Genomic DNA, 22,563 nt, shown 5'->3' on the forward strand with positions numbered 1-22,563 from the left:
TAACAAAGGTTAAGATTCTAGTTCTTAAGTCAGTGACTTCTGGTAGAGGTTTTGCTGTGCCCTGGTAAACCTTAACCTTCGACACTTGTGCCACCAAATTTGACCAATGAGTAAAATTCAGTGTTGGTAAAACTGAGTATGCCTATTTATGCAGTTTTCAAACACTTTGTTGGATCATATGCTACAGTGTACATAAGCGTATAGGACTAAAACGATATCATATTTGATGGACTGTGTGGGAGATTTGACATACAAGTATATCAGCTTCATTTGGTCAGTAAATAATTATAATCAGATGGTTACACAGTATAATAATCAGGGATGTTTTTATAGACATGAAGATGTTATTATACTGTGATAACGATTTGATGACTAGATTATCAATATTATTGATATTTTGGTGTCTTTCATAAATATTGTTTTGAGCTTTTTGGTTTATTGTAAGAATATAATACCAAATCTTCAGTATTTGAAAGTGATTCTGCAAAGACAAAAATTTGCTGCCTACCGATGCAAAATTATTTTCCCTGTGTAAGCCCTGCATGGATGTGTCTTTCCCACCTGCCCCCTCAGCCTGCCTTCCTTCAAAGCCTAACACAAATGTTGCCTTCTTTTTTTTACTTTCTCTAGGTTGAATTAATTATACTTTATGTTCACATATTATTATTTTATATATTTATAATACTTGTCACATTGTGTTATACTGTCACCCCTCTGGACTGTGAGGTTCACAGACTTATTCTGTTTCTTCTCAGTATTTTAATTAATTAATTTTTAATTGTATTTTAAAAACATAAAAATAAATGCTTTAGATTTTCTTTTTTTTTTTTCTTTTATTTTTTTTTTCCAGTGGGTTTTGTCATACATTGGTATGAATCAGCCATGGATTTACATGTTTAACTGTATAGATAAATAGCTCTGCCCTAGACCATTCTCTCTCAGAGCTGACTACTATTTTATATTTTAGTGTGTATTTCAGAACTTTACATTTTCATTTATATGTATACCAGTATAATATAATACTGGTAGCTCAGTATTCGGCTTCCCTGTCAGCTCAGCTGGTGAAGAATCTGCCTGCAATGCAGGAGACCCCAGTTCAATTCCTGGGTCAGGAAGATCCCTTGGAGGAGGGATAGGCTACCCAATCCAATATTCTTGGGCTTCCATGGTGGCTCAGATGGTAAAGAATCCGCCTACAATGTGGGAGACCTGGGTTCGATCCCTTGGTTGGGAAGATCCCCTGGAGAAGGGATCGGCTATGTTCAAATAAATGAAACCAACTATGTGTTTTTCCCTGCAACAGGTATTTTAATTGAATATTTTTTTCTTGAATATCTTTTCACATAATACATGCAGAGCTACCATTAATGTATTGTATTTCATGGAGGGGATGAATATATTGTAATTCACATACTAAGACTGTTTCATCTTAATGCCACTAGTAGATCAAATAATAGGTTTTATTGATATTTTACATAACAGAGCTTCTTTGCTTTAGATTTTACACCCAGATTTGGAAGTAGCAGATCATGCTTTTCCCCCTCCACGAACAGCTTTATCCCACTCAAAAATGCTGGTAAGAAGTTTAATATTTAAGTTTGATGTTTTTAAAAAGAGTTGCTTTTCTTTGTATGTTTTTCAAAGAAGCTGAGTATAGTGTGAGTTAGATGGACAGCCTAGTAAAGGTGTGCCAAGTTAGAAATTAGGAGAATTGCCACTGATTGATCTTGTGACCTCCTGAAGGGGAAGGCATAGGCAGTACATTGATTGGGAGGGGAGTAGGCTGAGACTGTTGCTCTGAGGAGGCATGACTAAGTATGGGAGAAAAAAATCAGAACCTAGATTAGAGCCTGAAAAGTTGTGCCAAGCATCAAATTGAAAGGGTCAGGCAAGGATAAAAAAGGGAAGATTATAAAAAATGGAAACAGAGGTCGTTGGTCACAGGAGAAAATCAAGTTTGGGTGAGTGGATAAATGTAGTTCCAATTGAAAGTCGTAAAAGAGTGACCATACAGCAGAGATCCCTTTTTTATTTTGATCAGTGCATTTCTTAATGATGAGCTTTGCAGCCAGTATGGAAAGTTATAGAACTGCATACCTTTGATAAGTTATGAAGCATTTTTAACTATTTCTTCATCTATTAAATAAGGGATTGACTAAATCTGAGAGTTTCCATAAAGTTCTAAAACTATGATTTTTTAAAAATCTGAATTATCAAAACACATTTTCAAATCATACTTTATTAATGTAAGAATAGATTTTTAGAACTTGTTTAAACTTTGGAATAAATATCATAAGCTTTTTAAATAGTTTTGAGTTTTTTCTTTTGTATTTGTAACAGTATTTCTTTTGATGGAGATAAAAATCAAATGACTTGGGAAATATGCCCTTCTCTAACATGGTGAAAGCAGAGACTCTCTGATTTATGTTTTTTTCTGAGAGGAAAATTGGATGTACTAGAGGAAAGTTTTACTAGGTTCAATTTTTAAAGGAACTATTTAACGGGCTACACTGTCCAACTGTGGGACGGACTAGGTGCCCACTACTCAGTGCTGCTACAAATGATAGGAAGCACAGATTTATTAAATAATCTCTAAGGTTCTTTCCAACTTTCTGATTTTGTGATGTTTCTTTTGTTTTTTAAGAAATTCAGTTATCTAACATGTTTCTTCTTATATTTTCAGGATAAGGAAGTGCGTGCAGTTTTTCTTAGATTATTTGCACAACTTTTCCAAGGATATAGATCATGCTTACAGCTTATAAGAATTCATGCAGAACCAGTAATACATTTTCACAAGGTAAGATCTAATACCATACTTATCTGTCCAAAATGTAAACTCTAATTTAATTAAAGGAACTTGGCAATCTTTTTCTAGCCATATATTTTGAGTTTAATCTATCAAATTTGTTTATTTAAAATCTCTGCTTTGTGTGGCTAGTTGATAATTTTTTTCTTTTTTTAATTATTTTTATTGGAATATAGTTGATTTACAGTGTTGTGTTAGTGTCAGGTGTCTGATAATTTTTAATAATACTGTGGAACTGATACATTTTCCTTTAGAAATGTTAACTTTAGATTGATTTTTCTTTTAAAATTTAGGTTATTTCCGATTTCCACTCCTGCTTTGCAGACAGGTTCATTTTTATTCAATACATCTAGTATTTCAGGTATCAAAGCCCTTTTAGAGAGAAATGTATTTTATAACAACATACTTATGCACGAAGATGTTTATTCAGGCTTTAATCTTTCTAGTATGTTTCTGTTTTGACCATTCATTCATCCATTGCTAAGTGATAACTTATTCATTTCACATTGTTTTTCTTTACAGACAGCTTTCTTGGGACAGCGTGGTCTAGTTGAGAATGATTTCCTCACTAAAGTTCTCAATGGAATGGCATTTGCAGGTTTTGTTTCAGAAAGAGGTCCTCCCTATAGATCCTGTGATCTCTTTGATGAGGTATACTTATTATCAAATGAATGCATTATTTACAGACAAAATTAGTAGATAAAAGGAGAGAAGCAGTGTTTTAAACATTTAATTAAGATTAAAAAATATTTATTGTGCATATCAGATCTTGGTGTTTATAATGTGGATTAGAAAAAATATAATTATAGGATGTCTCAGAAGTAAAATACATAGAAATTTTGAACAACTGAATACTTTTTTGGCTTGTGGGATCTTAGTTCCCCAACCAGGGGTCAAACCTGTATCCCCTGCGTTGGAAGCTCAGAGTCCTAACTATTGGACCACCAGGAAATTCCCTTGAACAACTGAATTTTAAATAGTTGATTAAAATCTTTTTGAAAAATTGACAGTGATTGTATAGGTAGAACTTACAGTTTTATAGAGAGAAAGGTCTAAGTTTAATGTATAAGTATGTTATTTCAAACTGCAGTTACTTTAAATCTGTGTCCTAGAGCCATAGTTTAACTAAGCCGTTCTTATTTATTTATTTATTTATTTTTACTGTTATCTTTATTTTAATCAAAGCTTGGAAAATAAAGTAAGGAGGCCACAATTTCAGTTTCTCCATAAAAGAACCACAAATCAGGGTGTTTTCTTAAGTACTAATCCTTGGAAAATATAGCAAATTTCAAGTAAGAATTAGCACCTTCGTTGCATTTAGCTAAGTCATTCTTAACTAATGCTGATTTTTTTCCAGGATTTGTGTAGCTTCTTTGAAAGTGAAAGTGAAAGTTGCTTAGTGGTGTCCCACTCTTTGCGACCCCATGAATTATACAGTCCGTGGAATTCTCCAGGCCAGAATACTGGAGTGGGTAGCCATTCCCTTATCCAAGGGATCTTCCCAACCCAGAGCTCGTAGTTCCTTTCAGTTCAGTTCAGTTCAGTTCAGTTGCTCAGTCGTGTCTGACTCTCTGCGACCCCATAAATCACAGCACGCCAGGCCCCCCTGTCCATCACAAACTCCTGGAGTTTACTCAGACTCATGCCCATTGAGTCAGTGATGCCATCCAGCCATCTCATCCTCTGTCGTCCCCTTCTCCGCCTGCCCCCAATCCCTCCCAGCATCACAGTCTTTTCCAATGAGTCAACTCTTCACATGAGGTGGCCAAAGTATTGGAGTTTCAACTTCAGCATCAGTCCTTCCAATGAACACCCAGGACTGATCTCCTTTAGGAGGGACTGGTTGGATCTCCTTGCAGTCCAAGAGACTCTTCAAGAGTCTTCTCCAACACCACAGTTCAAACGCATCAATTCTTCGGCACTCAGCTTTCTTCACAGTCCAACTCTCACATCCATACATGACCACTGGAAAAACCATAACCTTTACCAGACGGACCTTTGTTGTAGTTCCTTTAGGAGATATTAAATATATGAAAGGCAGATTTAGTCTCTATTTTCAAGGAATTGGCCATATAAAGGAAGAGTTAGAGCAGATGCAACTCAAAATAAGGATGCTATTTTGTGTTAGTTTTGATTTTTCTTACTGTGATTCATCTTTCCATTTATCATTTAACTATGTTCATAGAAGCCCGTTCTGATAGATAGAACAATGACTCTTACTCCCATTTAAACTTCTAGAAGAGCCAAGAACCAAGAAATGTAAAAGTTCTCAGAAGTGTGTAAAAGAAAACCACTCCTAGTGCCCAGAGTAACGGAGAATAGTAACAGTGGTCACATTATGCTGCTGGTGGTGGTTGTCGCTCAGTCACAGTTGTGTCCGACTCTTTGAAACCCCACGGACTACAGCACACCAGGCACCTTTGTCCTCCACTATCTCTCAGAGTTTGCTCAAGTTCATATCCATTGAGTTGGTGATGCTATCTAACCATCTCATCTTCTGCTGCCCCCTTCTTCTTTTGCCTTCAGTCTTTCCCAGCATCAGGGTCTTTTCCAGTGAGTTGGCTCTTCAAGTGATGTGGCCAAAGTATTGGAGCTTCAGCCTCAGCAACAGTCCTTCCAATGCATATTCAGGGTTGATTTCATTTGGAATTGACAGTCCAAGGGACTCTCACAAGTTCTCCAACACCACAGTTAAAAAGCATCAATTCTTCAGTGCTTAGCCTTCTTTATGGTCCAACTCTCATAGCTATACGTGACTACTGTAAAAACCATAGCTTTGACTATATGGGCCTTTGTTGCTGTGGTGGTTTTATTTCATACAGAGAAGTTAAGAATCTTTGTTTAGAGAAGGGTCTTTTATTCTCTATAAAGACAGTTAAGTAAAGTAAGAATAAAAGAAAAGGTACATGCTTTAGTTCTGAGTATGGAGATCTACCCCAAATGCTTTACATAACACAAAACATGTGAAGATCTCAGAAAGAGTGCCCTGAGGTGGACAGTTTTTTCTGATCACTTGTTGATCTCTGATTCTCTAATATGATTGATCATTGATTACCTAATACTAACATATATCACCCTTTAGATCTTGAACTAAGTAACTGATACATAATGATTTATGTGGATGAATTAGGGGCTCCCCAAAGCCCTTTCTAGCACCTACATTTTATTAGTCTCAAGCATTTGAAATAGTAACTTGGGTTTGTACCCTTTTTCTTTCTATACAAATTCCTTTAGTAATACTCTCTCACAGCTTCATCACAACTAATAAGTCAGATCGATTACTTCCAGAAAACTTGCTTGCCAGCTTGCCACAGACTCTCTTTTTGTAAGTGCTTCCCTTGCCCAAAGTGCTGTCTTTCTACTTTCTGTCCATTTTTTGTACTCTGCTCATATTTCACCACCTCCTACAGACTTTCCCCAAGCAGATGACTCTGAAAGCCACTAGTCAGCATTAAACTGTATTTTATGTCTCTAACTTTATATGGCAACTTATCTTTTATTATGTACATTCATATATACAACAGATACATATATATATGTGTGTGTGTGTGTGTATAATATATATATATTCTTCAGATTGAAAAGAATAATATGACGAGGACCTGTCCAAGATTCCTAGTAGACCAATTCCTGTTAGTCTCCCCTTAGTGTTCACCTATTTCTGTGTTCAGTACAGTGATGATTTTTAATGTCTTATTGATGTCATTACTTGAAAGCCAGTTACTTATATATATACTTCTGTCAAGGGCCTAAAAGAAATGAGACTTCAGACCTAAGTAATTTCTTCTTCTACTCTCTTTGGCCACTTAATTGGCTTGCAGGGGAATGTGCTTTTAGGAAAATTGCATTTGCTCTTGCCTTGTTTTCATTTAGCTGAGGGCAGCCTGCCAGACACAAGGCTTATGGAGTTTTGAGCAGTTTTGAGCACTGTCTATTGTCTTATCCACAGACACCCAACAAATAGACCTGTTAGAAGGAAAGAAGCATTTGACTTTCTTTGGCAATCCTTCTGAATGCTGGCCTACAATAGGTGGAGTCATAGTTTTATATGTCTGTCTGCTCCTGTGAATCTATTAGTTGCTAGAATGAAAATTCCTATATTATACCCTTTTAAAAAATCCATCTATTTACTTCCTCTTCATACCTCATTTTTTCCTGTCAGTGCTCTTTGCTCCACTCCAAGTGTACACACTAACATGGTTCTTCCAGTAAATTAGTTGGTAAGGAAATGGATCACAGGTTCTATAATTTGAGAACTAGAAAGAGCCTTAAGGTCATCTTGTTCTTACATCTTATTTTAGAGATGAAAAAATTGAAGCTCAGGAGCCTTAGTGACTTGTTTCAAATCATGCTGTTAGCAGACCTAGGACTAGAGTGACCCAACTTGAACATTTAGTTCATATTTTGTGAGTTAGGGAAATGTTTGGAGACTTTCTGTCTGTCTGAAATTCTCTGAGTGAGAGAATTCTCTGAGTGAGGCCTGGAGAATGAGAGAATCTCTCTTGAGTTCCAAAAATAATGACTTTCCCAAGAAAAAACAGGACTCTGAATCATCAGAGAGAGACCACCGGAACATCCAAGGACTTGATTAACTCTAGAATAGAGGTGAAACCCAGTAAAAATCTAAAATACTTTGTTTTAATAATAATATACATATTGTATGCTTTTTAGTTTGCAAATTGTGTGAAATTATCACATGTTTTTCTAATTCAGCATATTTTAGAGTTGATGCTTTATCATTTGATTCTTTTTCCTAGGTGGTAGCTTTTGAAGTAGAGCGAATTAAAGTTGAAGAAAATAACCCAATGAAGATGATAAAGCATGTCAGAGAACTTGCTGAGCAACTATTTAAAAATGTACGTAAGTGTATTTATTTAGATAGTCATTATTTTTAAAGTATTAATAAAGTATTTTCTTTGAAAAATTCAAAAGCTTCATATTCCTAGTGATGATCCTTTTTGATCTGATTTAAAACCTTTGAGACTATGAGTTCCAAAATATTAAAGTTGGTACTGTGCATCAAAATAGACCTCATTTTTCAAAGTGATTTTGCTGTCAATTGATATGTTATGAAAACATATTAGTCCCAATTTTCCAGTTTATCACTTGCCTTCATTGTGATTTTCATTTAGGTCTCTGTCTTCTTAAGAGCATATTGAATATTTTTGAGATGTAAAGATTAGACTCATGGAGACCAGAACTACCTGAGACAGATTTGACTGATGTATTCTGCTTTAGCTTGGTACAGTGACTGTCCATTGTATTGTGAAAAACTTTGAGGTGCATTGTTTTGAATATACAGGAGTGAAAAGCTTAAAGAAAGAAAACTGTCAGGTGCTATAGAAACTCAAGGGTAAAAGTATTCCTTGATGAAAGAAATGCAGTAAGTTAAAGATTGGAATGTGTTAAAGTCTGTTTTTGGATACCCAGGAAAGAAGAGGTCTTATGATGCATGCAGAAAAGTGGATATTGGCTAATGATTACTAGTTATTTCTCCTGCATGTGAAGATTTTCAGAGTTGAATCTTTTTACTAAGAAAAGGAGAGTGAGAAGTATTGTCTTCCAGTGTAAAGTTGAGGGGAGATGTATCTTAAAGAAAATATAGTTAAGAAGGATTTGGGGTCAGTATCCTGGTATTGCTTAATTAACTTCATATTTGAATAGGTGGGTCTTTTTGGATGTCGGGTGATTAATTAGTGGGTTGTAACATCCTTTCAAAATCTAAGAACCGGTTGGATAAAAGCAGGATACTAAACTGTTTCTCTGTTTCATGATTATTCAGTTATTTATGAATTTTATTTCTGAAGTTATTTTAAAACTTATCCCTTGGACTGATATCCTAAATTTCACATTTATAACTGTGTCCAATATGATAAGACTGTTTCTTGTTTAGTATGCTAAAACTTAAAAAAAGAGTTCTATCAGAAGGAAAACCTTGTGTTCTGTGCTTGACTTTGCCATTTATGGTGACTGTATAGAACTAATGTATAGGGTGATCACGTGAGAAAATTCTGTTGACCTATTGTAATAATAATAAATATTGAGTGTTTAGCACAACGTGTCAGGAATGGGATTAAGCACTTTACATACATTATCTCTGATCTTTACAATGTAAGATAGGTGTCATTATCCCCATTTTACTGGGAATAATCGATTCACGATCCTATGGTTATTAAGTGATTGAATCCAGATTTTAAATTCAGGAATTTTCATCTCTACAATACCTAAGACTATATTCTTTCACTCCCATTAGGCTGACTCATCTCCAGTTGGACAGATAGTGGTACTTCCAATGGTTGACTTTATACTTTTCTCTCTATAAGGCTCTTTAATGTATTTTCTCATTTCATCTTATAAATAGCCCTTTGAGATAGATAGGGCAGATGTCGATATGTTAGGAAATTGAAGATTAGAAAGTTTTTTTCTTTGCTCACTAGGAGTGATTTATTTATGCATTTCAGAGAATAGCAAAACATTAAATGGGAAACAATGTTAGGAAATTGAAGATTAGAAAGTTTTTTTCTTTGCTCACTAGGAGTGATTTATTTATGCATTTCAGAGAATAGCAAAACATTAAATGGGAAACAAAGGGACTGATCTCTTTAATAACTAAATGTTTATTTCTTAACTTCTTACAAGATTATTCCAAAACTGCAAAATTCTATAGCCAGTAAGTGACCAGAGCTCTGAGGTTCTGACACAGGTTTGTCTCTTATCACAGGACTGAGTATGCATTGTATGGGAGGGCGTGTGCCAAGCCATTGTAATGCAAAAACAAAGTAACTTAAATATATAATGATAATGTAAATTTAATCTATAACTTAATGATACCTAACTTACATTAAACCAACACAAAACTGAAAACTGAAGTGAAATAACTATCTAGTAATTATACATTCTTGAGAGTGAATGTAAAACACAAACAACTTGCATCTTATCGGACACTAGTAAGGCGCTCATCATGAGGGACTGTATTATTAGGTAAGATACAGATATTGCTCTTCAAATGTTCTCTCATTTCTTGAGCCCTTACTGAGCTTTTTCCCCTCACAGTCTAATTCTGTTCCATTTAATTTAATCAAATCTGCTCATTCAGTATGTATATTAGGCACCTACTAGTTCCAGGCGTTTTCCAAGTATGAGATTCCACTAATACCCTTGAGAAGAGGATACACGTATATGACGAATGAGTATTTGAGAGTATCCCAGTGGACTGTCATCAGACTTTATGAGATTCCTTTTAGTTCTGTGATTCTAAAGTTCTTGATGGTCCTAACATTCCTAAAATAAATACTTAAAAAGCAGTCACAATGGTAAAGTTATTTTCTTGGGTTGTACAGGACGTTGAGGGGGAGAGGCAGGATGGTCTCAATGCAAGGAAAATAATCCAGATGGTTCTATTTTTAACTAGTCTTTTTTTTTTTTTTTTTTAATCATCACACTTCTAAAATTCCCTTTTGGTAAGCAAAAGCCAACCATATAATTTGACTGTTTCCTTATTATTGGGTTAGAATTGAAACCTGGTTATTCCACTCAGTTGTTTGTAAATACTTTATTGCACAGAAGTCTGGTATGTGTATCTAGCCTCTGTCTTTTATTTCCCTTTGAAGTCCCTCAGATACGAACCTTAATTGTTTACTTTCTTATCACCACCCCTTTATTGTGCTATTCAGAGAGTAGGAATGTGAGTAGATGTGAGTAGGATGAATTGCTGGGTTTAGCTGCTCTTTTAACTTTCTGAAGCTTCCTAAATAATTAAAAGTTTCTGGTGAGTTTGGGAGGGGGAAGTGGAGGTGGAATGAAGAGGGAAAACAAATAAATCCATTAGAGACAAATGTGTAAGTGTTGGCAAAGTTATACCATGAACATTTTCTTTGGCCATATATTGGTACAGTTTTTCTTTCCATGCCCAGTTGATAATACTGTGACTGCCTATCTTGGTTTTCAGAATCTTTGATGTCTGCATATTTGTCATATTTGATGACAGCATATTTAACTCCTCCACTGCTCTTTCTCTATGAGTCTTAGTATACATTTATAATAATCAACTAGCTGAATGCAAAATGAGAGTATTAAAATAGTCCAGAGCAAGAACTTTAGAAGCATCCATTCTGAGGCATCAAGAAATCCGTTGGACATGTGTTTTGCTGGTTTACACAGTTATGTTTTTCTCATTTGTTTTGCATCTGTGGTAGTACATAATCATTTGCTAGATTGTGTAACTTGTCTGTTTTCTTAAAAATTAAAGAAAAAATGAGAGGACTTGGACTTTCTTATAAAGTAATATGAGATTTCTATTTGTGTTTAATAGGTATTTCATTGCCCAGCACTGAAACAGATAGGTTTGAAAATTCTAATAAGAAAAGAAAGCCCAAATGCAGGAATAACCATTCTAAATCAATTAGGTCTGTTTCCTTTACATTTCTGCAGAAAGTTAATTTCACTACTAGGCACATTTGATCTAAACTGATGATATTTGTACTCTTTGCCAACTGTGAATAAAGGGATTTCTAATTGTTGTTTTTATAGGAAAGAAGTAAAATATTGCAATCATCTTTCATCTTAAAACATAAACACTTAGATTGTTATGATGAAATGAGGCCCTCAACCCAAAGCATAAAAATCAAATTCCTTCTTCCACCCTATTTGATTTGTTTGTTCATTTTAAGTCAGATTTACTGTGATATAATTTACATATAGTAAAATTTACCATTTATAATGTACAATTAGGTAGATTGTGACGAATGTAGTTATGCAATCACCACAACACTAAGGGCATCGAACATTTCTATCTTCCCCCAGATTTTCTTAATACTCCAATATAGTCACATCCTCCTCTCACTTCAAACTCTTGACAACTGATCTGTTTTCTGTCTCTGTAGTTAGTTTTTGCTTTTTTCATAGTATCATTATGTAGTTTTCTGAGTTTGGTTTCTCTTTGCATAAGGCATTTCACACTCACTCCTGTCACTGCATGAATCAGTTAGTCCCTTTTATTGTTGAGCACTATTCCGTTGTACGGCTAATCAAAGTTTTATTTATCTGTTAAGCAAATGAAGGAAAATTTTGGTAGTTGTGAGTGAAACCACCCTAAACATGTTCACAGATTTTTGTTGTTCAATCACTAAGCCATGTCCAACTATTTGCAACCCCATGGACTGTATCATGCTAGGCTTTCCTGTCCTTCAAGATCTCCCAGAGTTTGCTTAAACTCATGCCCATTGAGTCAGTGATGCCATCCATCTCATCTTCTCTCACCCCGTTCTCTTCCTGCCCTCAATCTTTCCCAGCATCAGGGTCTTTATCAGTCAGTCAGCTCTTCACATCAGGTGGCCTAAGTATTGGACTCCAAAGTATTGAAGCTTCAGCATCAGTCCTTCCAATGAATATTCAAGGTTGATTTCCTTGAGGATTGACTGCTTTGATCTCCTTGCAGTCTAGGGGACTCTTAAGAGTCTTCTCCAACAACACAGTTCAAAAGCATCAGTTCCTCAGTGCTCAGCCTTCTTTATGGTCCAACTCTCACATCCATACATAACTACTGGAAAAATCATACCTTTGACTCTCAGACTATTGTTGGCAAAGTGATGTCTTTGCTTTTTAATATGCTGTCTAGCTTTGTCATAGCTTTTCATCCAAGGAGCAGGCGTATTTTAATTTCATGGCTGCAGTCGCCATCTTCAGTGATTTTGGAGCCCAAGAAAATAAAATCTGCCACTGTTTCCACTTTTCCCCATCTAATTGCAATGAAGTGATGGGACCGGATGCCATGATCTTAGTTTTTGAATGTTGAGTTTTAAGCCAGCTTTTTCACTCTTCTCTTTCAGTCTCATCAAGATGCTCTTTAGTTCCTCTTTGCTTTCTGCCATTAGGGTGGTATCATCTACATATCTGAAATTGTTGATATATCTCCTGGCAATTTTTATTCCAGCTTGTGAGTCATCAAGCCTGGCTTTTTGCATGATGTACTCTACATGTAAGTTAAATAAGCAGGGTGATAATACACAGTCTTGACGTACTTCTCTCTCAATTTTGAACTACTCCATTGTTCCATATCCTGTTCTAACTGTTGCTTTTTGACCTGCATACCTGCTTTCTCAGGAAGCAGGTAAGGTGGTCTGGTATTCCCACCTCTTTAAGAGTTTTCCACAGTTTGTTGTGATCTACAGAGTCAAAGGCTTTAGCATTGTCAATGAAGCAGAAGTAGATATTTTTCTGGAATTCTCTTGCTTTTTCTATGATCCACCTGATGTTGGTGATTTGATCTCTGGTTCATCTGCCTTTTCTAAATCCAGCTTGTACATCTGGAACTTCTCAGTTCACATACTGTTGAAGCCTAGCTTGAAGGATTTTGAGCATGACCTTGCTAGCATGTGAAATGAATGTAATTCTATGATAGTTGAACATTCTTTGGCATTGCCTTTCTTTGGGATTGGGATGAAAACTGACCTTTTCCAGTCCTGTGGCCACTGCTGAGTTTTCCAAATTTGCTGGCATAGTGAGTGCAGCACTTTCACAGCAGCATCTTTTAGGATTTGAAATAGCTCAGCTGAAATTCCATCACCTTCACCAGCTTTGTTCTTAGTAATGCTTCACAAGGCCCACTTGACTTCATACCCCACTCTAGATGAGAGTGACCACATCATTGTGTTTCTCCTGGGCAGTTTAAGACCTTTTTTGTATAGTTCTTTTGTGTATTCTTGCCACCTCTCCTTAATCCCTTCTACTTCTGTTAGGTGCTTGCCATTTCTGTCCTTTATTGTGCACATCTTTTGCATGAAATGTTCCCTTGGTATCTCCAGTTTTCTTGAGGAGATCTCTAGTCTTTCCCATTCTATCATTTTCCTCTATTTCTTTGCATTGTTCTCTTAAGAAGGCTCTCTTATGTCTCCTTGTTATTCTTTGGCACTCTGCATTCAGTTGCTTATATCTTTCCCTTTCTCCTTTACTTTTCACATCTCTTCTTTTCTCAGCTATTTGTAAAGTTTCCTCAGACAACCATTTTGCCTTCTTGGATTTCTTTTTATTTGGGATGGTTTTGGTCACTGCCCCCTATACAGTGTTACGAACTTCTGTCCATAGTTCTTCAGGCAGTCTCTCTGCAAGATATAATCCCTTGAATTGATTTGTCACCTCCACTGTAAGATCATAAGGGATTTGATTTGGGTCATACCTGAATGGTCTAGTGTTTTCCCTACTTTCTTTAATTTAAGTCTGAATTTTGCAGTAAGGAGCTCATTATCTGAGACACAGTTAGCCCCAGGTCTTGTTTTTGCTGACAGTATAGAGTTTCTCCATCTTTGGCTGCAAAGAATATAATCAATCTGACAGGTTTTTATGTGAACATATTTATTTCTCTTGAGTGAGTAACTAGGAATAGGCTGCTAGAAAAGGGGTGACAAGATGATAACTCTTGTTATCAAGATGATAAAAAATTTCCAGACTGTTTTCTTAAGTGTCTATACAATTTTGCATTCCTACCAGTAATACATGAGAGTTTTGTTGCTTTGCATCTTCACCAACACTTGGTATACTCAGTTGTTTTAACTTTAGCCATTTTAATAGGTGTGTAGTTTTACCTTTATGGCTTTAATTTGCATGCCAGCAGCTGTGTGAGAGTATTAGCTAGTCACTTGGGCTCTTTTGGTATTTGTAAAAAGGATACATGTCTTAGAACACGCAGCCTCCATTCTAGAGTCATGAATAGAGCAGTTGTTCTAACAGGGGCAAACTTTGTTCCCTTAGAAATTTGGCAGTGTCTGGAGACATTTTTTAGTAGTCAAAACCAGAGTGTATACTACTGGCTTATAGTTAATTAGAGGCCAGTGGTGCTTCTGAACAGTTTACAACATACAAGACACCTGCTTTCCCCCCCACCCCTCACCGCCAAACAAGAATTATCTAGCTCAAAATGTTGATAGTGTCAAGGTCAATAAACCTTGAATTAGGGCAGCCAGCACATCAAATATTAAAGTCATACACCAGATTTCTTTGTATTAAGGATGAGATATTAATTCTGTTAGGTGATCATTGAAAGACCTGTGAGATGGAAAATTGAGGATGTTTCATTCTAGCATTCATGTGTTCACAGCCAGGCAAGTCCAAAAAGTCCATTTTGTCAGTGTTTAACGATTCAGTCCAATGATAGTTTTCTTTTGGCTGTACTTGAATGGATTTTTAAGAGTAAGTATACAGAACAGACTATTGAACTATGTGGGAGAATGAGAGGGTGGGATATTGCAAAAGAACAGCATGTATACTATCTATGGTGAAACAGATCCCCAGCCCAGGTGGGATGCATGAGACAAGTGCTCGGGCCTGGTGCACTGGGAAGACCCAGAGGAATCGGGTGGAGAGGGAGGTGGGAGGGGGGATCGGGATGGGGAATACGTGTAACTCTATGGCTGATTCATATCAATGTATGACAAAACCCACTGCAATGTTGTGAAGTAATTAGCCTCCAACTAATAAAAAATTTTTAAAAAAAAAGAGTAAGTATAACAGCTCTAGATATGATTGGTGCACATTAAATAATTATTAAATACCTAAATTAATATGGGAAACTTGGTAACCTCTGGTAGAAACACATTGATGTATCATTGAAACCATTGAGAAGAAGCTTTTTTTCCCAGTGTGCCTACTTTGAATTTCCAGTAGAGTTTGGGCCTTTTTGTTTTGTTTTGTTTTGCTTTTATTTGAAATGCTTTCTCAGCCTTGTTTTCTGTAAGCCCTAGGCATATTCTCATTTAGTTTGCCAAAAGGAAAATCCATGTTTTCAGACCAGATGGTTTATGTGTCAGTTTTTCAAGTCTGAGAAAATCATTGTACTTCCCATTGATGGACTATTCTCTAAAAGCAGGATTACAGAGCTCACTTCTTGAAAATCATTATCCAACTTTAAAATTTCCTCTAAACAATAGTACATTTTACCAACTTGTTGCTTTGGACAGAATTATGTTCACCTTAAGTATGTAGTTGTCTAAATCCTTAGTTATTACTTTATATTTGCACTTCTCTAAAATCAAAGGTGACCATTTGGCTGCTTCTTTGTTCTATTGGAAAATAATGCATTTTCTTCTTTCAACATGGTGATTAAACAATGGAATTGGTCTGCGGTTTTTAATGAGCTCAGTAGTCTTCAAGGGATTGTTCTAAATTCATTTGGAATTATAAATAAGATCACTTGTTTCCAAGAACATCTAGAGTTCAGCCAGCCTTAAAATGTCTCTCATTTCTGCTTTCTTCTCAGAAGTCATTATATGACCAAGCTGGGTGCGAGGTGGTGAATGAGGTCCTTTATAATTACCATACTGCCCGTTAGAGGGCAGCAGTGTACAGATACGGCAGCCAGAAAACCAACTAGTGTTCAATACTAGATCTTGGGGCATGAGCCTTTCTTCAATTTTCTAAATACAGTTAAATATATTATTATTCAGTAAGTTTAACCCATAATTTGAATTTTATGAGACTATCTGTACAACTGAAGAAAATGAACTTTGTTTTAAAGTGATTTTTGTTTTAGATGCTTATTGTTCTAAATTGTATATGGATTTGGTTATGAGAAGAAAAACACTATTAGTGATGAATAGCTACAACTTTTCTCTAATAAGTGATTTTTTATTTAAACCCTTATTGAATACTGTTGTTAAAAATATAAGTAGCTGGTGATATGATGGAAATATATGGGAATAGATGGATGATATGATGGAAAAAGAAGTGCGGTTTTAGTTTTAGAAGCTTGGTGTCATGCCATAGAATACACAATGACTGAACGTTTTTCAGATGAATATACTCTCGACTTTTGGAAAAGAGCTTTAGATATGTGTGTGTGTTGTAAAGTTTTCCTATCATAACTTGTTCCACTCTCACAAGAAACTTATGAAGTAGGTATTGTATTATTATCTTCCTTACAGATGAGGAAACTAAAACACAAATAGTAAGAGAATTGATACTACGCTAGGTCACACTACTAGTGAGTGGCTAAGCTAGGATTTAATCCAGGCAGTCTGACATCAGAGACCAAGAGCTAAAAATACTATGTTGTATTACCCTCTTTCATTGAACTGTTTTAACTTTTCCTCCTGAATTATAGTGCCTCCCATCTCTATCACATTTTCACTCATAGTCCTGTTTCTGGGCTTCTTGATTTCGTTAGCCCTTTAACCCTCAGTGATACTAGTTACCATACTGTATTAATTATTAAAGGTTTATGTAAGTTTTATAATCTGGAGAGTTTGACTTCTCCATTTACTCTTCTTCAGAATTCCCTTGACTATTTTTAGATCTTCAGTCTTCCTTATGCAGTTTAGAATGAACCTGTAACCATTACCGAATTTTTGACTAGAAGCAATCAATATGTGTATCTTTATTTTTCTAAACCACCTTAAGTTATTTTTGGAATAAGATAGAAGAATATGTAGTAAGAGAGAGAGAGAAAATATGCTAGAAAAGATATTATCATCACTAAGGAGATTTCTTTTCTACTTTTATTTTTCCATGTTTTAAAATTCATTTTAATAAATATTATTTACATCATAGGAAATATATTTAGCTTTAATTTTATTATAAAGAAAATAAGTATATATAGAAATAGAAGTAGTGGAGAATATACTTTAAATGACTCAGAACTCAAAATTCACATGAATTACCTCCCTAGCCTGAAAGAATTATCTGTCTAATGAGTTTTAGAAAATTTATATTTATAATTTTTGAGAAGATAAAGTATCTTAGATATTGTGTTTAAAGAACAGAGAACATACTGCTTTTAGAAAAGGGTAAAATTTCAGAAACTCCAGACCAGTGATATTGGTGTTAATCCTGGTGTAAATTTAGAACAGTTTTTTCAGCATATAGTTTAGATAGTGGTGATTGTGAAGACTTGGCTTAGGAATTTACTTATTTTTTTCTGTCTTTGCTAATATAGCTTTATATATTAGGGGGGAATACAAAGTGTATATGAGAGCTACTTTGGCAGGCACAAGTTTTTGACCTGATTTCACCCTCTCAGGAATCATTTAAGAGAAGTGTAAGTATAGGCATACCTTGGAAATATTGTGAGTTGCAGAAAAGTATCACAATAAAGTGAGTCATGTGAATTTTTTGGTTTCCCAGTGTGTATAAAAGTTGTGTTTACACTATACTGTAGTCTGTTGTGTGCAATAGTATTTGTGTCTAAAAGAAACAATGTACATCCCTTAATTTAAAAATATTATTTTTGTTAAAAAAAAAAAAAAAGCTAACCATCATGTGAGCCTTCAGTAAGTCATAATCTTTTTGCAATAATAACATCAAAGATCCCTGACCACAGATCACCTTAACAATATAATAATGAAAAAGTTTGAAATATTATGAGCATTACCAAAACATGACACAGAAACACAAAGTGAACAAATGCTGTTGGAAAAAAATGGTGCTAATAGACTTGTTTGACATAAAGTTGTCACAAACCTTCAATTTGTCAAAAAGGTAGTAACTATGAAGTTCAGATGCTGAAGCTGAAACTCCAACACTTCGGCCACCTGATGCAAAGAACTGACTCATTTGAAAAGACCCTGATGCTGGGAAAGATTGAGGGCAGGAGGAGAAGGGGATGACAGAGGGTGAGATGGTTGGATGGCATCACCGACTCAATGGACATGAGTTTGAGTAAACTTCGGAAGTTGGTGATGGGCAGGGAGGCCTGGTGTGCTGCAGTCCATGGGGGTCACAAAGAGTCGGACACGACTGAGCGACTGAACTGAGCTGATGAAGCTCAGCAAAGTGAAGTGCAGGAAGACAAGGCGCGCCTTTATGGACTTAGGCTGAGCTGTTCATCCAGCATCACATAATGAGCAGAGCAGAAACCAGAACCCAGGCTTTCTGACACTTACAGGAGTATATTTTCCATTCTGTTACTCACATATGCTCCCTTTAACCTCTACTGTGACCCTGCCTTTCCTTTATGTGGGTCTGGGCCAAATAATCAGAAAGAATTGTGGGGAGCAGCTCTGGTAGATGATTCTGGTTGGCCATTTTAACTGTCCAGAGAATATGTAGGGCAGTATTGAGCTTAATGTACAACATAAATAATGCAGGTTCAGAAGGAAAAAGAAATTTTCTGGTTTCACTGAATGGTAAGTGTAAGAGTTGGCCTAAGAATGATTGTACGGTAGCCTTTCATATGGAACTTTGTAAAAAGTATGGATTCCACTCTGCCTGTAGTATTTGAAATAGAATTCTACGTAAGTAGTAGCTGGATAAAACTCCATGCCAACTCTGAGGGTCTATGAAAATATCAGCTGACACAATTAATTTAACTAGTCCGGTCCTGATAGGTGTTCAACATTGTGTCCCACTCATTATGAACAAGTAGATAATAATTTGACATGCTTTAGCTAGATCACTCTGTCTGCAGTGTTAAAAATAGAGTGAGAGTGGGAGCAAGCGTGGAGCAGGGAGACAGGTTAGGAGACTGTTCTGTAGCAATATGAAAGAGATGCCGACTTAAACCAAGGTGTGTTGAAAAGTGGTCAGGTTATAGACTTAATTTATTTTTTTTTTAGACATATTTTAAAGACACAATTTAAAGGTTTGCACAGGCATGGATAACGGGGTATTAGAGAAAGGCGTTAATGATTATTGAAGTGAGGGAGACTGTAGATAGCAGTTTTGGAGGAGATGAATACTAAGTGTTCCTTTTGAACATACATTCAAGATGTTGTTTTAAATCCAAATGGAAACAGTATTTGCAGATTGTTGAATATATGGATATGGAGTTCAGGAGGACACTTATTTGGAGACCCAAATTTGTGAATCATTAGTGTTCTTGTAGTTAAAAATACGAGACTATAAGTTTTCTCCAAGGAAGTAAATGTAAATAGAATAGAGGCCTGTGGTCTGAGCCCTGGGGTATTCACATAGTTAAGAGATTAGGGAGATAAAAAATAGACAAAGATGTAGCAAGAAATCTACAAACCAAGTGAAGAAAGTGTGTGTTGAAGAGCAAAAAGAGTGATCGATCAGCTGTATCAGATGCTGCTGGTAGCTTATGTATTCCAGGACACTCTATTTTATGGCATATATCTGAATGTATGTACAATCTCTCACCTGTCTGATTTCAGTTTCTGTCCCTCTGGCCAACAATCTGCCATTGTTATTTTAACTTTTGAATAATCTTACCTATGTTTAATATTGCAGGAGAATCCAAACCCTCATATGGCATTTCAGAAAGTTCCACGCCCAACAGAAGGATCCCACTTGCGAGTTCATATTCTTCCTTTCCCTAAAATTAATGAAACTCGGGTACAGGAATTAATACAGGAAAATCTTGCTAAGAATCAGAATGCACCTCCTGCTTCAAGAGTGGAAAAGAAGTGTGTTGTGCCTGCAGGTCCACCTGTTGGTATGTATTTATCCATTTGTTTGTTTTAAAGGTAAACTTTTAATCAAGATAGAAGACACAGGGACTTCCTGGTGATCCAGTGGCTAAGACTCCATTCTCCCAATGCAGGGGGCGCAGCTTTGATCCCTGGTCAGGGATATTATATAATAATGTGAATATTACTTACTATTTACTTACTAATACTAATTTGCTATAACTTCCCTACATATTACCAGCTTATACTTAAGTGTTGATTATACTTTCACATGGAGAAGAAAATGGAGAAGCCAATGTGTTAGGGTAGTTACTTTTTGAAGGGTTTCATCTTTTAAGTTTAATATTCATAACTTAGTTGAATGCTTTCCTTAAAAACACACATGAAGTTGGTTTAAATTTTTATCTGCTTGTTTATTTTTGTATAATCTCTTTACTTTCATTTTCAGTCAACATCAAATTTTTTATATGCATATGGAATCTCTCATTGTAGTCAGTGAGAGAAATACATATGACTCAGTATTTGTCCCTGCATGGACTGCATTCATTTTGAATGAATGAACAAATAAATGAAAGAAATGAATGAATGAGTGAAAGATGAATGCAGGGACCTCTGTCCAACTTTCTGATTCATTTAAGTTGATCAGAATCATGATGTTCCTTGTATTAAAATTTTAAAAGTATGAATGTTTCATCTTACATGATACCCATTTAATATGAATGTAGAATTGCTATGTCACTTTAAGAACCATTCACATTTTGAGAAGTTAACTACTTTCCAGCTATTCCTCAGAGGTGCCAGAGTGATGATGAACAGCTAAAAATAGCATTTGAAAGCCAGAACCTTAAGAAGGAAGACCTGAAAAGTTGAATACCCATAAACCAGAGTTGTTATCAACTGTTAGAAAGCTAGTATTAGAATGCCACAGCTGAGGATTTGGCCAATCCCTGATATATCAAACTCTAAGTGAAGAACTTTCTCCTGGGAATGAACTAAGTCATAGTCTCCAAAGGAAAGTAATAATTTCCAGATGGTAAACAGATTCAGATTCATTATTTTAAAAGGTGGGATTTTTAATGGTTCATCCTAAAGAAAATTTAAAATGCTGTGAAAGAGATTTTAGAATTAAAAATTTCTAAAAATAGGTTAAAGATGTTGCTCTCTAAAATATGTGGTCTTACTTGGAGACTGAGACATTTTCTACTCTAAATATGATCAATTTCAGTTTCTGTCTATGCCACAGACCTCCACATGTGGGAAACTCCGGAGTACAAAATAAAGAATGCACATTTCAGACAGAGAAAGTCATATGAACTAATCTATTTTACCATCATGGTCATTAATGTTACATAATTTTAAATGATTTCAAGAGAACTAGTAAAAACCAAGTAAGATTGATTTCCTGATTCTGATAAAGCACTATAGTTAGGTAAGATACCACCATTTGGGGAAGTTGGGTGATGAGTGCATGGATCTTCTCTGTACTAATTTGTAACTTTATGTAGGCTTATAATTATTTCAAATTTTTTAAGTTTAAAAAATTGTTTGAAGAATGTAAAATTTTATATTGATGAAATGAAAGGAAGGCCAAGAGTATGGTATTATGGTTTTTCTTGTTAGGTAAGAGCAATCATAAAATATAAGGCTTAAGAATTATAGCTACTACCTGATTTGTACAAATGATATTGTGTAGTTCTTTGTGAAATTATACTTTTTATTTAATGAATACTGATTTAATTTATATCTTCTAGTATTCTTTTAATAAGTTACATTTGTTTTAAGTAATTTTAGCTTATGTAGTACACTAGAATTATCCAATCTTGTAAAGTTGACAGGTACTAAGTTCACAGAACCGAAAAGTGACTCTCCCAAATTTGTAAAGCAATTCTTTGGCCATGATCACTTTTGTTTGTGTGCAGCGCTTCTTCAGGCCACCTATACTCAGATTTTTAGAACCTAATTTTTTGTGGTATGTGGTTTTTCTTTGGTAATATGTTAGAAATATCAGCTTCTTTTCCTGTTAGTAGTCAGTCCTCTTACATATGAGCATTAGCTGTGTTTGTCATGATCTTGTACCTGACACATTTCTTACCTGTTCGTTTACAACTAAAGGTTAAAAAAAGAGATGTTTATCTTTGCTTAATAAAATTTTACTGTGCAACGTGAATTAATTTGTGTAAGAGATAAGTACAGTATTAGCATCTATCCTGTGAAATTATCCTCAATAAGCTATTGATTAGCCTGTCATTTCACAACATAGAAATGTAATCAAAGTGATGAAGTACCTTCAGTGTCCTGTAACAAGGGGGAAATAAAGGCTTACGTTTTTGTCATGTAAACAGAGTCATATAAACTGTAAACAGTAATATTCCCCTTGCTTTTATTATTGCCAAAGGAATTTAA

At 35.4% G+C, this 22,563-nt stretch overlaps 1 protein-coding gene across 1 annotated transcript in view; it reads left to right on the plus strand.

Annotated features, from left to right (window-relative positions):
* The window catches only part of SBF2 (SET binding factor 2), a 410,909-nt gene that overhangs the window by 188,999 nt on the left and 199,347 nt on the right, over positions 1–22,563 (plus strand). The window contains exons 11-15 of the mRNA XM_043481847.1: positions 1,499–1,576; positions 2,684–2,797; positions 3,329–3,457; positions 7,564–7,662; positions 19,982–20,186. Of these exons, the coding sequence (XP_043337782.1) occupies positions 1,499–1,576; positions 2,684–2,797; positions 3,329–3,457; positions 7,564–7,662; positions 19,982–20,186 (625 nt within the window). The remainder of the gene's footprint in view (positions 1–1,498; positions 1,577–2,683; positions 2,798–3,328; positions 3,458–7,563; positions 7,663–19,981; positions 20,187–22,563) is intronic.

This window comes from Cervus canadensis, chromosome 11, assembly GCF_019320065.1.
Source record: "Cervus canadensis isolate Bull #8, Minnesota chromosome 11, ASM1932006v1, whole genome shotgun sequence".
In the NCBI taxonomy this organism is placed as follows: Eukaryota; Metazoa; Chordata; class Mammalia; order Artiodactyla; family Cervidae; genus Cervus; species Cervus canadensis.